General features: G+C 42.4%; 1 protein-coding gene across 1 annotated transcript in view; it reads right to left on the bottom strand.

The window, feature by feature from the left end:
- Nucleotides 1-14180, bottom strand: part of LOC309517111 (uncharacterized protein) — a 48510-nt gene extending 34330 nt beyond the window's left edge. Inside the window, exons 1-5 of the mRNA XM_082196166.1 lie at nt 14066-14180; nt 4704-5072; nt 2454-4200; nt 643-780; nt 357-425 (exon numbers count right to left, since the gene is read on the bottom strand). Of these exons, the coding sequence (XP_082052292.1) occupies nt 357-425; nt 643-780; nt 2454-4200; nt 4704-5004 (2255 nt within the window). The 5' untranslated portion in view covers nt 5005-5072; nt 14066-14180. The remainder of the gene's footprint in view (nt 1-356; nt 426-642; nt 781-2453; nt 4201-4703; nt 5073-14065) is intronic.
- Between the last annotated feature and the right edge of the window lie 2157 nt (nt 14181-16337).

Here is a 16337-nt window from a genome sequence, read left to right as displayed (position 1 = left end):
CCCTAAATTCACTGAACCCTCCTCCCCGGAATGAACATCCTGGGGCACAGTTACCAAAAAGCAGCAGTAGTTCAGGACTGCCCTGATCAGGCAAAAAGCCTTGGTAGGCCAGAAACAAGGGCATAATATTGCCTACTTCTGGTGCTCAGTATTAGGATTGAGAGAGCTAGAGAGGAACCACTGAGGATGCTTCTGTGGGTTTCTTTTCCATGCTTTGAGAGCTGCCTTTTGCTGACTGAAGAAACTGAGGACAGTGCAGACGAACACCCACTTGGGTCCATCACACCCAGGATCAGGATCAATATTTTGCCCTTGCAAAAGGACTCTAATGAAGTTAAACGCAAACAGCTTCTTACCTCACATGCCTTAAGTTACTTTTTGGAGACTTCAGTGCTTTGAAGATGGCTGGGTTTTGATACTGTTCACTAGGAGATGAAAGAAAATGTCCTTGTTAAGAAAAGGTTCGTCAGATTCTTTTATTTTTATGAAGAGAATAGTGTGGTGGTTTTCAAACTTATACTTTAATCATGACACACACATCAAATACCACTGTTGCACAACCTGTCCCACTATCAGTATCATGGTGCGAGTTGATCCAAGGGATCAGGCCACCTCCCCCCCCCCAAAAAAAGGAGGACTTACCAACAGGATTCCAGCTTCCCAAACAAAGGTTCTTCAGGTTTCCCAAAAATACCACAAGTCAGTCGATTCAAAAAATTGTACCTAGTCCAGCTATTGCACTCTGGGTCTCTTCTAAGTCTCTGGATCTGGGTCCATAACCTATTGAGATTATTGTATTATTATTATCCAGTGGAAGCCTCTGGATGAGCAAAAACTGACTCTTGTATTGAAATAAAAATTATCCAGTCCGAAAATATGGTTCAAAAAGCTTTACTCACAGAACAGTGGTGTGCAGTCAGTGGACATGGGAGACTGAGCTGGACCCCTGCATGTTCCCGGTAAATTAGAGTATTAAAGTATTTAAGTCTGGTGCCTCCTTCCCAAAGCTTGGTAAGCTTCTGCCCAGCTTAGGGAAGGAGGTGTGATGTTCATGTGCGCAATGTCCCCCGCCCTCTCAAGGGCCTTTGGCCCTAACTGTATCCCTACAAAAAAATTGCACTATCACAGAACTCAGCTCTCAACTTCAAACAATAAAAATTACATTCACTCAGTTGTATAACTCTTGCACTGGTTCCAGCATAAGGCATGATAATTTAGATTACAAATATCTGGTCCCGACCAGAGATGAATGGCTGATGAAGATGATGGACGACGCTGAAATGGTGAAAATGACCAGGAAAATCAGAAACCAGGAAGAGAGGAACTTCAATATGGAATGGGAAAAATTTACAATGTACTTAAGAGAACACTGTAAACAACTAAAAACTTTGGCAGGATTTGAGTAACGCTTGTAATGTAATAAAAACTAAGGTAAAAATGGACTGTAAGAAAAAAAGAGAAAATATGTGAGGCAGTTGAAAAATATTGAAAATGGTAACCATGGAAGGGTGGAGGGGAGTCTAAGGATTCAGGGAATCCTAAATGCTGATGGTGGTGTTTAATGTTTGAATTTAAATATGCAATGTAAAACTCAATTAAAAAAAGATTATACAAAAACAAGTATCTTGCATTTTGAGCTAAAATAAAAGCTCTTCTCCATTGCAGCCTCTTTTTGCTGGAGATGAAGATTAACATATCCATTCTTTTCAGTAGCTCAGAAGAGGCACTACACCCAACATGGATGCCTGTCAGTTTAGATATGCATGGACATGAAATACTTTCTCTTTCATGTGACTGTATGCTGATAACTCTGTGACTGAGCCACAAAGATACAGCCCAGGTAGGCTCCTCTCTAACTTCATGAAAATTTCCTATCATGCTTCACAGTATACAATACAGAAGCATTCTCTATCTCCCATTTTGATCAACAGACTCCAAGCACCACAAAAGTAGTGTGTTACTCATCATCCTCCCGAGGAACTGGGATGCTCACCCTGCCATGCCGCTCCCCTGTGTTTTGGGGGCCAGACTCCCTTGCATTCTTGCTTTCCTCCAAGGCCATAATCTATAATACAACGTCATGGGAACATTTAGTTCACACCACCCACACACTTCCCAACTCCTGCATCTGCCCTGCTGCCACAGTCAACACCTTTTGCCCACTCTAGGAATTCAGCAGCTGGTCAGCCAAGAGTTAAATGGGGTCTTAACTGTTTTTGGCTATTAACCAGAAATCTGTCTATCAAAAGAAGATCTGGCTGGTCAGCATCAAGAAAACACATGGTGTGTGTGTGTGGAGAATTTTATGAGAGTTGAAAGTCAAATGTGTGTCCTCATCAGAAACTCTGGAAAATATCAGAAAAGGGCAAAAAGTTGCTGCATGTGGTGAAATCCCGTGTGTGGAAGTGGCAGGTGCAGAGAAACTCAACACCCCTTATTTAAATCATACATACCCGTCTGAACGTGGTTCTGAACTAGTAAGTTTTTCCTCTTCTTCCTCCTCCTCTTTTTCTAGTATTTCTTCAGTAAAATCATAATATCTCATAAATAACATTTCCTCCACGTTAAGGACCTCCAAAGCAGAGCAATGCTCCAAGCAATATGCCTGGGCCATCACTCTCGTCTTAGTCAGGTATCTTCCGTGTACGGTAACTTCAGTCACGTGATCCAATGCACTTTCCACAAAATTTTCCTCTTGGTTCTCATACAAGCATTCAAGCCATTGGTACTTATGCCTCTCATGTACATCCATCTTTGTTTCTGTGGTGTTTTTCACCCATTCTAATAAGACTTCTTTAATCTTAGGCAAAAATTTCCATCCAAATCTCTCTTTCATGTCCTTCATTCCCTTTCCTTCATTTACGAGGCCAAAGAGGAAGCGCACCGTTACTTCTAAATCAGGTCTGGAAACTGCGTAGCTTTCTAATAATCCGGCCACATCTCGATTAGGATTTTCAGAACTCAGCCCATCTCCTTCTTCCAGTAAGTAAGATAAGGCTGCAAAAAACTCCTGGAAGCTTAAGTGAATGAAGCTGTAGGCACGTTCACATTCGATGTTCCTTCTGAAAATACTCTTGCTCAGAAAGAGGGGGAGGGAGTCTTCCTGATCTAAGCCAAGCTCTTTTATTTCTTCCTCCCAGAACAGTATTTTTCGTTTCCAGATTCCATCTGCAGCCAGAGAACACAAACTTTTCAAGTTCTTTCTAATATGTTCCTTTGACGGGCTGTTGTGGTGCAGCTTTAGCAAGCTGGAAAGGTAAAGCATATAGATGGCAGAGAGCGTGTTGGATGTTTGCCAAAGATCCTCACTGTTTTCCATCTGTTGTACCAACACCATGCAGATGATGCAGCACACAAGGGGAACCGAGCACATGGTGAAGAGGGTCTCGTTCTGTTTTACAAGACTGAAAGCTTGAGTTGCGAGGTCTTTATTCTCAAAGAATTTGTGGAAATATTTCTCTCTGTCCTCTTTTGAAAATCCCAGGATCTTGAAATGGCGACGTAATTCCTCTGAGCACTCATGGAGATACCCCAGGGCTGTTGGTCTCGTTGTTATTATCAAGTAGGACTCAGGAAGGAGTTTTTTCTTAAGTAAGCTGCCCAGGAGGACCTCCACAGGCCCCTTCTGCCAGGGATCAGTACAAAAGGGGTCTGATTGAAGGGAGCATCTTAATTCATCAAACCCATCAATTACAAACAGCAGTTTCTTCGGATTCTCCAGCATCTTCTTAATTTCATCCTGTCGGGGCCACCCTTTTAAAATGATTTCTGCAATACTACTATCCTCATTACAGAGGTTCATCTCTCCACAATTAATGTAGAAAACATAATCAAACATGGCCTGATAAAGTCTTCCACAGGCCCAGTCAAACATGATTTTTCTTGCCGTTGTTGTTTTCCCGATCCCTGCAGCTCCCTGCAGTACAACGATTTGTGGAACCAGTCCATTTCTATCAGGATTAAATAGCTTTTCAGTGGTATGCTCTGTTTGAAGGCTACAATAGTCCATGTAAGTGTCTCGAAAATATACCCATCCTAAAGCCATGATTTCATGTTCTTCCTTCTGCTTTCTGGGACTCTCAATATCAAAGGTTAGCTTTGAATACTGGCAGCTTCGAAGCAGATTTTCAGCAAGGGAAGGATGGACTTTCATTGACTGAAATTTGCCCTTTATGTAGTCTCTGTAGGTTAACCTAGAACCTAAGAAAAGGACATGTGCTAGCAGAAGTATTGAGAAAACACCAAATATTTTTTGTTAGGAATTCCATCTCTTGTCTTGAAATGAGAAAGATCAGTAAATATAAAAAGCTGTTCTAGCCTGTACATGAACTACACAGACATATATAATCCCATCCCAATCAAATGTGGAGATGTAAAATGCTGTGGCTCCACGGTTCATGGGGACAGACTACTGCTAGAATGTAACTCCAGTGCTTAAAAGCTTGCACTGACTGCCCACATGATACTGAGCCAAGTTTAAGCTTCTTGTATTAACTTAAAAGGGCCTTAACAGCTTGAGTCCAAGGTACCTTAAGGGCTGCCCAAGTCCTTATACCCCTGCCTGATAATGAAGTTCTTCAGGTGAGTCCCCGTTAGCAGTTCCACCAGGATCCAATGCATTTGCTTACTGGAGATCCTCTTTAACAGGAACAAGAAAAGAAAAGAAAAAAGTGAATCTCCAGCAATATGCCGTGATTTCTTACCTTTCCGTGTTGCTTCTTTGAGATTTGCAGCAATGTCTTCCTTGCCAATATGTTCAAGGACACATATGCATACTATTATTGCATTGGCCTCACCATAGAAGTCACACATGAGATGAATAACATCGGATCTATCAGCACTGTCCAGCTGAACTTTGGGGATTTCCCCCTTCCCATCATGGTCAATGTCTTGTAGCTTCTGTTTAAAAATGTTAAACTGGTCTTCAAGGAGTTCTTGCAAGGCATCATAAAGGGTTTGGCTTAAGGTTTCATTCCTACCTATCGCTAGATCTGGGTGAGCCATTGTGGGTTTGCTTGTTAGAGGCCGGAGCGGAGCTTTGGCGATCTCATAAAAGGACTCTGTTCTCAGATCTGGGGCCACACAAAGCGACAGAAAAAGATGAAAAGCTGTTACTTAAGAGATTGTGAAAAGCAAGCTAAAGAGATCATAGAGTTGGAAGGAACCCCAAGGATGATCTAGGCCAACCCTCTGCAATTCAGGTGTCTCTTACGGGGATTGAACCTGCAACCCTAGTGTTATCGGCACCATGCTCTAACCAACTGAAATATCACCATGGGTGTAGCCAGGGGGGCAGGGAGGGGCAACTGCCCCCGCTAAAACGAGAAAATTCAATAAAAATACAGAGCAAACTCAGATTCTGCCCCCAACGAAAGGCCTACCTTGCCTAACAAAAGGCCTCCCCCCTCCCAATAATCCTGGCTACACCCATGGCTATCCCCATGGAACAGTCCAATAATTACCTAGCATGTTCCCATAACATAATTCTAGATTACTTCATTTTCATCTGCAGGGATCAGGCCTTGAAGATTGCTGAGAAGCTTCCATTAGAACAGAAATATCCATTAGTAAGGCCAGTATGTTATTAACCAAGGCCAATAGGATTGACCATATTTCACCAGCGTCTAACAAATCTGTAGGGACGCGGGTGGCGCTGTGGGCTAAAGCCTCAACGCCTAGGGCTTGCCGATCGAAAGGTCGGCGGTTCGAATCCCCGCGGCGGGGTGCGCTCCCGCTGCTCGGTCCCAGCGCCTGCCCACCTAGCAGTTCGAAAGCACCCCCGGGGGCAAGTAGATAAATAGGTACCGCTTACCAGCGGGAAGGTAAACGGCGTTCCGTGTGCGGCTCTGGCTCGCCAGAGCAGCGTTGTCACGCTGGCCACATGACCCGGAAGTGTCCCCGGACAGCGCTGGCCCCCGGCCAATAGATGTGAGATGGGCGCACAAACCCCAGAGTCTGTCAAGACTGGCCCGTTCGGGCAGGGGTACCTTTACCTTTACCTAACAAATCTGCAGCGCTTACTCAAAATAAAAGCAATTACTGGGACTTCCGGCGAGCCGCGATCCCAGCGCAAGCAAGGGCTTGCACCGCGAGGTGAAGCCCGAGCTATTCTGAAGGATAGGGGCGACTCCAGGGCGCGGAGACCCCTCAAACTCTTTGGAAGGGTGTTCAAAGAGTCTAGTTCCCAGCACGACCGAAGAAAGGATCAAACCGGCTACCAGGTAACCCCGAGAGAGGCGAAGAGAGTAGCGGAAAGATTCAACGGGTCTAGGGGAGCCATTTTCTTACCTTCAGATAGCGAAGCCCTGCGCTTGCAGGAAGAGCGGCTTGTTTTCAAAAAAAAAAGAACTCCGATACTGTAACTTTGTGGCTAAGAGGGGAAACAAAGAAATTTCGGAGTAACAAAGAGAGACGAATGGAGTTCAGCGGATGGCCGAAATCAACTAAGACACGGCAGGAACGCAGTACAAAAGAAAGTGAGTGACCTGCCCGGGCGGTAATATAGTTCCCTTTCGGCTTTCCCCCCCTCGCGAAAATAACGTTGTTACAAAGGGAGAAGGGGAAGAAAAGAAATCCAGAGGGGAAAGGAAAGAAACCGGAAGGGTCTAGGCGAGAGGGAGAGTGGAGGTCTTTGATTTTTGGCGAGCAGGAGGCTGCAAAGAAGAGAGGCTTTTTTTATACAAATGAGACTGGTGTGAGAGAGAAAGCTGGAAGAGAAGCCTCGCCGCCATTTGAAACCGGAGCGCAGCGTCTGTGTGGAGGAAAAGGGAAACAAAGATATTACGTGTCGGCGTTCTATAGAAAACTTTATATTTTACCGGGAACTGCATATGGGAATAGGAGTTTGAAACGTGAACTGTGAGGACAATCTAAAGATTTGGTAAGAGTTGATGCAGACTTTGGACAGAAGTGGGGGTTAATTTGGAGAGCTTCTGAGGACAAAATGGAGAATATGAGTTGTGTCTAAACCTCCCTCCTTCCTCCCTCCGGCGCTCCCCCCCTCCCCCTCTATTAGAGACCCGCCGTGTTCGCATCTTTCCCTACCTAACCCCCCTCCTTTCTTTTTTGTTAAACCTCCTGAAGTTTACGCGACCTCTGGACTAAGCAGCAGGAGAACTAGAGAAGTAGCATCGGTTTCCGGAAACTGCAGCCTGCTGCTGGGAACACCATACACCCAAAGGATCTATTTTTGGTATTATAAACAGAGATTGACTGATAAATAAGACCACGACCGGAACTGTGAGAATTTGCTAGGACTTAACTTCACTGTTTTGGAGTGGTATATAAGAGTTTATAGTTTACTGTTTACAACCTATTGCTTACAGACCTAAAGGTTACCGATCCGGTCTTAGAAAAAGCAAACACGGGGTGAGAGATAAACTATAATAAGGAAAGGAAGTAAGGAAATCGCGGGAGGGATCAGGAAGGAAACGTGGGTGGAAAAGGTCGGCGGGGAAAGGGACTACATAAAATACAAGATGTCTCATACAGGAAAGAAGGGAATAAATGGGGGTACACCAGGAGAGAGGAGAGGCTCTAAACAGGAGACAGACTTTAAGACAGATATTCTGAAGATGTTTGCAGAGATCAAACAAAGTCAAGCAAATGTCGAATATAAGTTAGAATCGGTGGACAACAGAATTGGGAAATTAGATAAAAAAATGGAGGAAACTGTGAATGAAATTAAGGGCCAAATAAAAGAAATATCTAGGAGAGCGCAGCTCACAGAAGAAGGTTTGAAAAGAACAAAGGTAGAGATAAGAGAGGTCAGAAAAGATAAAGAAAAGATCAAATCAGATGTGATGGAAATATATAAGACACAGGAAGAGATAAAAGACATTATAGCAATGAACAAACTGAGGCAGAGGGAGGTAAACCTGAGGCTGAGGGCAGTCCCAGAGATACAGAACGAGAATATCAAAGAAAAGTTGACGAAGGAGTTAGCAGAATGGATGGGTCTGCCTGCGGAAGAAATGGCCAATAGTATACTAAACGCATTCAGAATGCGTGTTAATGCAACAAAAGCAAAGAAATTTCCGGGCGATTGTCTGATTACATTTGAAAACAAAATAATGAGGGACAGGATCCTCCAAAGGAATAGAGAAAAAAGACTGAATATAGATGGAAACTATATAATTATTTTTAAAGACGTCCCAATAAGATTGCTTAAAAAGAGAGATGCTTATAAACCTTTGGTGCAAACACTGAGGAAAAATAGGGTTGAGTTTAGGTGGGAATTCCCGGAAGGGTTATCATTTACATATAGAGGTAAAAAACATAAGCTGACAAATTCTGAAGAAACCGGGAAATTCCTTAGGAAATACAAGGAACTTAAAGCGGAAGCCCAAGAGATAGGAAGAGAGGAGAGAGCCTCACCAGGAGAACTAAGAATGTTGGAGGAGGGGGAGGGGGGGAGGGTGGGTCGGAGGAAGAAGAGGAAGAGGAAGAGGAAACAGAGGATTTAGAAAATATACAATAGATAAGAAAATTTCAAAAATAACAAAAGGATAATATACGGGCTATGGGGTTAAAAATCTGGAATTGGAATGTTAACGGGATGAATGACAAAAGAAAGAGAAATAAAATTGAACAATGTTTGAAAAGGAGAAACCTGGATGTTATCTGTCTCCAGGAGACACATGTGGCCAGAAAGCATAGAAAAGTGATAATTAACAAACGGTTGGGAAATGAGTATGAAGCCCTGGACAGGGTTAAAAAAAGAGGTGTGGTATTGTATATCAGTAATAAGATAGAAGCTAAAATAATGTTTAAAGATGAGGAGGGGAGGATGATAGCGGTTAACATCAATTGGCAGGGGGAAAAAATACTGGTAGTGGGGATATATGCGCCGAATGGCAGCAAAACTGAATTCTTTAAGAAACTAGAAGAAAAATTAATGGAATATGCCGATCAAAAAATAATATTAATGGGGGATATGAACGCAGTGGTCTCACTTGAGATGGACAGACTTAGAGATAGAGCAAATAAAGAAGGGAAGTTGCCAAAATCTTTTTTTTCCATGGTGGAAAACTGCGGCTTAGTAGATATTTGGCGCTTGAGACACCCGCTAGAAAAGCAATTTACCTTTTATTCAGAACCCAACCAATCCTTTTCTCGACTGGATCAGATCTGGATCTCTAAAGAACTATGTCCAAGAATTAAATATATAGAGATAAAGCCAAAAGTAATCTCAGATCATAACCCACTAGAGATGGAAGTGGACAGCTATGAGAAAAGATCTTACAGATGGCGATTAAAAGATTACTTGTTGGATGATCAAAAGGTGGTGGAAATGGCAAAGAAAAAATTGACGGAATATTTTAAGGATAACTGTGGCAAAGGAACGAAAGAAAATATAGTTTGGGATGCCAGCAAGGCGGTCATAAGAGGACTTTTCATCCAACAAAATGCAATTAAAAATAGAAATAGAGAAAAAAACAAAGAGGAAATTTTAAGACAAATAATGATAAACGAACGAAAATTAGTTCAGAAACCCAATTGTTCAGAAACAAAGGAAAGAATAAAAATTCTTCAAACCCAGTTTGCCACAATAATAAATAGGGAGGTGGAATGGAATATAAAAAGACTTAAACAAAGAAACTTTGAACATGCTAACAAACCAGGCAAATGGCTTGCCTGGCAAATTAAAAAAAGGAAAGAACAAGGGATAGTTAATAAAATAACAGTAGAGGGGGAAGAAAGAACTGATCCTAAAGGAATAAGGAGCGAGTTTATAAGTTTTTATAGCAACTTATATAACGATCAAGAAAAGATAGGACAAAGGAAGATAGAGAGATTTTTGAAAGACAAAGGAGGACAAAAAATTCCACTGGAAGGAAAACAAAGACTGAACATACCTATTGAAAATAAGGAAATAGAGGAGATAATTAAAAATTTAAAGAGGGGAAAAGCCCCAGGTCCCGACGGGCTCACGGCTGGCTATTATAAGGAAATGAAATCAGTCTTGGTGGAACCTCTGAAAAATACAATGAATATAATATTAAAGAAAGGGGAAATCCCGGAAACCTGGAAAGAGGCGTTTATCACATTCCTACCCAAACAAGATTCGGACCTAACTCAAGTCAGAAATTATAGACCAATTTCATTGTTGAATGTAGACTATAAGATATACGCAGGAATCCTGGCAAGAAGGTTAAAAGACGTACTGGCAGATGTTATTCATAAGGACCAGGCGGGATTTCTGCCAGGTCGGCAGATGAGAGATAATATAAGACACATTGTGGACATGTTAGAATTTTTATCTATTAGATTTAATAAACAAGTTACAATGATGTTCATCGACGCCGAAAAGGCGTTCGATAATGTGATATGGAACTTTATGTTAAGAAACCTAGAGCACATGGGTGTAGGCAGTGATTTCTATAACGGGGTGAAAGCAATATATACGGATCAGAAGGCCAAGCTGATTGTAAATGGCATAGTAACGGAAGAGATTAAGATAAGGAAGGGTACAAGGCAAGGATGCCCACTCTCCCCGTTACTATTTATAACAGTGCTAGAAACCCTCCTAAACTCTATAAGGAAAAATGGAAATATAAAAGGCGTGACTTTAGGTCAGAACGTATACAAAACCAAGGCTTTTGCCGATGATTTAGTGGTGATGACGGAAGACCCATTAACATCAACAGGAGAGATAATGAGAGAAATAGAATCATTCGGAAAGGTGGCTGGATTTAAATTAAACAAGACAAAAACAAAAATGATATATAAGAATGTGGACCCAAAGACAATAGAATCAATCCAACAGCAATGGCAGATAGGGACGGTAAAGAAAGTCAAATATCTTGGCATCTGGATAACATCTAAAAATATGGATCTTTATAAAAATAATTATGAGCCAGTATGGAGGGAAATAAGGAAAGACTTAGAGAAATGGGGACGATTAAAACTATCATTATGGGGAAGAATAAACATGATAAAGATGAACGTTTTACCAAGATTGATGTTTTTGTTTCAGTCTATACCTATAATAAAAGGGAGCAAGACTTTAAAAGAATGGCAGAGGGTAGTTTCGAGGTACATATGGCAGGGCAAAAAACCCAGAATCCAATTTAAATTACTCACAGAAGTAAAAGAAAGGGGGGGGGGTTTGCGCTGCCAGACCTTATGTTATACTATGAGGCGACATGCTTAAGTTGGCTAAAAGACTGGGTCAAATTAGAAAATACGGAGTTACTTGATCTGGAGGGTTTCGATAACCACTTCGGCTGGCATGCCTACCTGTGGAAGAATAAAACGAAAGTACACAGGGGATTTAGCAATCACATTTTTAGAGGACCGATAATAGAAGTGTGGGAAAGATACAAAAATATATTGGAACCGAAAACACCTCACTGGTTAGCACCACTCGAAATAATAAACAGGAAAACTATCAACATGGGAGGCAATTGGGCAACATACAACCAACTAGCAACTAAAGTGGATGGGAAATGGAGAATTAAACCCTACGAGATGATTAGAGAATATGTGTACGATTGGTTTAGTCACCAACAGATTAACCAGATGCTTAGTAGAGACATTAAAGAAAGAGGGTATGCAGACAAAGACTCAAAATTCCAGACGGAAATAATAAACAACAAGGAGAAAAACATATCTAAAGCATATAGGATGCTGTTAGACTGGAATCTGGGAGACGAGGAGGTGAAATCAGTGATGATTCGTTGGGCAAAAGACGTAGGCCACAGTATACAATATGAGGATTGGGAAAGATTATGGAAAGATGGATTGAATTTCACAGCGTGTACGGCGTTAAAAGAAAATGTTATGAAGATGTTTTATAGGTGGCATCTGACACCTGTAAAACTTTCAAAAATGTACAAGGTGAACAATAAGTGTTGGAGATGTAAAGACGCAGAGGGCACCTTCTACCATATGTGGTGGGAGTGTGGAAAAGTAAAACAGTTCTGGGAAAAGGTATATACAGAACTGAAAAAGATTTTGAAGTACACGTTTACAAAAAAATCAGAAACTTTCCTATTAGGAATACTACAACGAGAGATAAGAAAGGAGGATTGCAAAATAGTATACTATGCGGCTACGGCAGCAAGGATCTTAATAGCTCAAAGATGGAAACAGGAAGAAACTCCAACAGTAGAGGAGTGGAGATGTAAACTAACTGAATATGCAGAGTTAGACAAATTAACGGGAAAGATTAGATATATAAAAGATCAAGTGTTTATCAGGGACTGGGGAAAATATGCAAACTATCTGGAAAACATCAGTGATGGACAAATAACGTTAAGGGGGTTTAGAGATGTACTGTGATAGACTAAGGTTATTGTATAAGGAAAATAGAGAACAAAATTGGACATAATGACAATATAAAGGATGAAACGTGTGACTTTACTTATTTACTCCGTATGATTTGCGGTCAGGCTGAAGGAAGTCCCAAAAGAAAGAAATATGTTATGAAAAAACTATGGAAATAAGAACTTTGTGCGCTTTTTTGTTGTGAATGAGACTTTCTGTCTTTTTCTTTATATGTTTGTATTTTGTTGATCTTTTGTGTGTGTCTGGTTTGTATGGAATAAAAATAAAAAGAATTTGAAAAAAAAAAGCAATTACTGGACAAATTTAAAACATTTTGGTATTACTAAGCTTGGGCACAACAAGTTAAAATGTCTTCTTTCCTTAGGTTTCCAGTGGCATTTATTTGATTTGACTGACTATTGTGGGTTGGTTCTTAATTTAGTTGTGGAATTATTTGCAGTGACTCTCAGTCATGTTGTTAGCCCCCTTGGAGACCTGCCTTGGGTAGAAAAGGAGGATGTAAATATTTAAATTAAATTAATTGTGATAAACTAAAACCTGTTATCTGGAAATTGGAAAGCAGGTTCTGAAATCTTTCTTAGTCAGTCATCAGTGTTAATGACACACACATTTATTACATAACATACTTTTTTCAGTATTTCAGATGATGGCTAAAGCAAAGTAATTATTATATCAACATGCCCTGAGCATGATGTGTAGTGTCTTCCCTGCAATACTCCTAAGAAAAAAAACACTGGCTGACTCTCCTCCTGCATACAGAAAGCAAGCATATAAACAAGCCAGCACATCTTAAACATGGGGCATTTTGGTTTTTATAAAACCATTTTATCCCACTCCCCCCACCTTGGTTTTTTGAAACATTCAAAGAAGATTAACAGAAATAAAAAGAAAATGCATGTTTGTAAAAGGAAAAAAAATCAATTAAGAGCAATAACTAAAACAAATGTGGGGATTTATTTATTTTTTAAGGAGATTAGCAGGAAGTATTTTTCAACACTGTATCTGAGCCCTGGCATAGGTTTTAGAAGCAGGTTTTCCCACCTCACAAATTTCCCTTCAGACACATTATGAAAGAGAGAAATAACCCCAAAAGGATACAAAGCTTGCTTTTGCACCTTTCTTACACCTTGTGTCAGTTGTGGTTTCTCCACAGTAGTCAGTCAGTAGTTCTTATCTGCTATACAGGATGATTATTTTATGAATCTGCCTTTAGCTCAGCAACAGCTGCAAGAAGAAGGGCGCTTTCAGGGCGTTAAGAAGGCTAAGAGAGCGTTATGAAGCGTTACCTGCCCAAAGATGAAAGAGGATATTCCCGCCCGAAGGAAAGTGGTGTTTCAATACTGCTTCGGCAGTTTAAACATGACAACTGAACGCATTGTGTCCCTGACACTGCCTATTATTTAAGTGCTTAATAAACACGCGCGTCTAACTCCGCACATCTTCATATTTCGAAACCGCACAGCTTGCATCCCGCTACGTGCTCAGAAAAGCAACAAAAACCTTGCCCTGGGATATGACGTGGTGCACTAATGACGCAACAGGTCTCTGAGAACACGCATCGCAGCTTCTCCCTCAGATCGAGTGAGAATGGTGGCCCCTCTCGCCTCCTCCCCACGAGATCTAAAACTCCCCTTTTTCCAGGCTGCGACGTGAGAAGGGGCGAGCCCAGACTCGGGAGATCTGAGCCGCGAGGCCGGTTCAGACGACAGCGGGGGAAAGGCCCAGCCGAGGGAAGGGCAGAAAAAGCAGGCGCGGCCACTCGGGCGCATCTCACCGCTCGGCTTCTCGCTGCTCCGGCGCCCATCTCTCCTCGCGGTGCAGCCAGCGTTTTTTCTGGACTTTTAAGGAGTCAGGCGCGTCACTTTCCCATAAACACAGCGCTGGTGACGCAGCAGGCAACGGCGTTGCCTCGCAGGTTGCTGCGCTCCAGATCCAGAGCCCCTCTTCGCCCAAACACTCGCCTGCCCTCCCTGAACTTGCCCACAGCGAGGCCAGGAGTTTGCCCACCCACCCGCAAAAAGAAAAAGAAACCCGGGATACTTAGCCTGAGGCCCTATCTATAATAATTGCTGCCTCTCCCTAGGAGCTGTTCGCAGACGGACTGTGATTTGCAGGATCTCAGTTTCTGCATGCATAGTCTCTATGCGGCACCGTCGCTTAAAGGTCTCACAAATTAGGCTTCAATACACAGCCGATGTAATTTTTTTGTCTGAACTGGGTATTTGCAAACATGAAATGCTCCTCTCACTGAAACACACACTCCCAAGTCAGGAAACTCAAGTGTTTCGGCTCTTTTTTGAGCTGCCCCATTTTAGGCTGCTCCCTTTAGGTCAAGAGTCACTATACTGTACTTCAAGGTTAGAGTACTGCAGCGCACTGCGGAGGGTGGGTTCCCTTGCAGCTTGTCTAGTTAGTGTAGGATGTTATGTAGCCTTATGAGGCTTTGCCCTCGGGTGGGAAAAATATTGCGCCTGGGAAAGGGAAGTGAGAGTCAACAGACACTCAAGGAATAGTTTCGGAGAAAAGGCTTTTATTTCTACCATCCATGAACTGGTAGAAGGAACTGGGGGGGTGGCTAACACCCCAGAGGACAGGATTACACTTCAAAACGACCTTGACAGATTAGAGAACTGGGCCAAAACAAACAAGATGAATTTTAACAGGGAGAAATGTAAAGTATTGCACTTGGGCAAAAAAATGAGAGGCACAAATACAAGATGGGTGACACCTGGCTTGAGAGCAGTACATGTGAAAAGGATCTAGGAGTCTTGGTTGACCACAAACTTGACATGAGCCAACAGTGTGACGCGGCAGCTAAAAAAGCCAATGCAATTCTGGGCTGCATCAATAGGAGTATAGCATCTAGATCAAGGGAAGTAATAGTGCCACTGTATTCTGCTCTGGTCAGACCTCACCTGGAGTACTGTGTCCAGTTCTGGGCACCACAGTTCAAGAAGGACACTGACAAACTGGAACGTGTCCAGAGGAGGGCAACCAAAATGGTCAAAGGCCTGGAAACGATGCCTTATGAGGAACGGCTAAGGGAGCTGGGCATGTTTAGCCTGGAGAAGAGGAGGTTAAGGGGTGATATGATAGCCATGTTCAAATATATAAAAGGATGTCACATAGAGGAGGGACAAAGGTTGTTTTCTGCTGCTCCAGAGAAGCGGACACGGAGCAATGGATCCAAACTACAAGAAAGAAGATTCCACCTAAACATTAGGAAGAACTTCCTGACAGTAAGAGCTGTTTGACAGTGGAATTTGCTGCCCAGGAGTGTGGTGGAGTCTCCTCCTTTGGAGGTCTTTAAGCAGAGGCTTGACAACCATATGTCAGGAGTGCTCTGATGGTGTTTCCTGCTTGGCAGGGGGTTGGACTGGATGGCCCTTGTGGTCTCTTCCAACTCTACGATTCTATGATTCTATGATTCTAAGTGTGATAAGTCACAAAAAGCACACACAAGTTCACAATCATGTGCACAAGCATATATATATATATATATATATATATATGCAGGTTTTGGTGTCTTCGGGTGTCTTCCCGTGTAAGAGTCGGGGTGTCTGTACACGGGAAGACACCCGAAGACACCAAAACCTGCATTCCTGTACCCGTGAAAATCTACGAAAGCAAATATATATATATATATATATATATATATATATGCTTTTGAATTATGGTGTTGGAGGAGACTCTTGAGAGTCCCATGGACTGCAAGAAGATCAAACCTATCCATTCTTAACGCAATCAGCCCTGAGTGCTCACAGGAAGGACAGATCGTGAAGCTGAGACTCCAATACTTTGGCCACCTCATGAGAAGAAAAGACTCCCTGGAAAAGACCCTGATGTTGGGAAAGATTGAGGGCACAAGGAGAAGGGAACGACAGAGGACGAGATGGTTGGATAGTGTTCTCGAAGCTACCAGCATGAGTTTGACCAAACTGCGGGAGGCAGTGGAAGACAGGAGTGCCTGGTGTGCTCTGGTCCATGGGGTCACGAAGAGTCGGACACGACTAAACGACTAGACAACAACAACAACAACAACAATG

The sequence above is a fragment of the Podarcis vaucheri genome (genome assembly GCF_965113315.1).
Source record: "Podarcis vaucheri genome assembly, chromosome: 1".
NCBI lineage: Eukaryota > Metazoa > Chordata > Lepidosauria > Squamata > Lacertidae > Podarcis > Podarcis vaucheri.
Note: the sequence above shows the minus strand (reverse complement) of the source record. Positions and strands in the feature narration are given on the sequence as shown.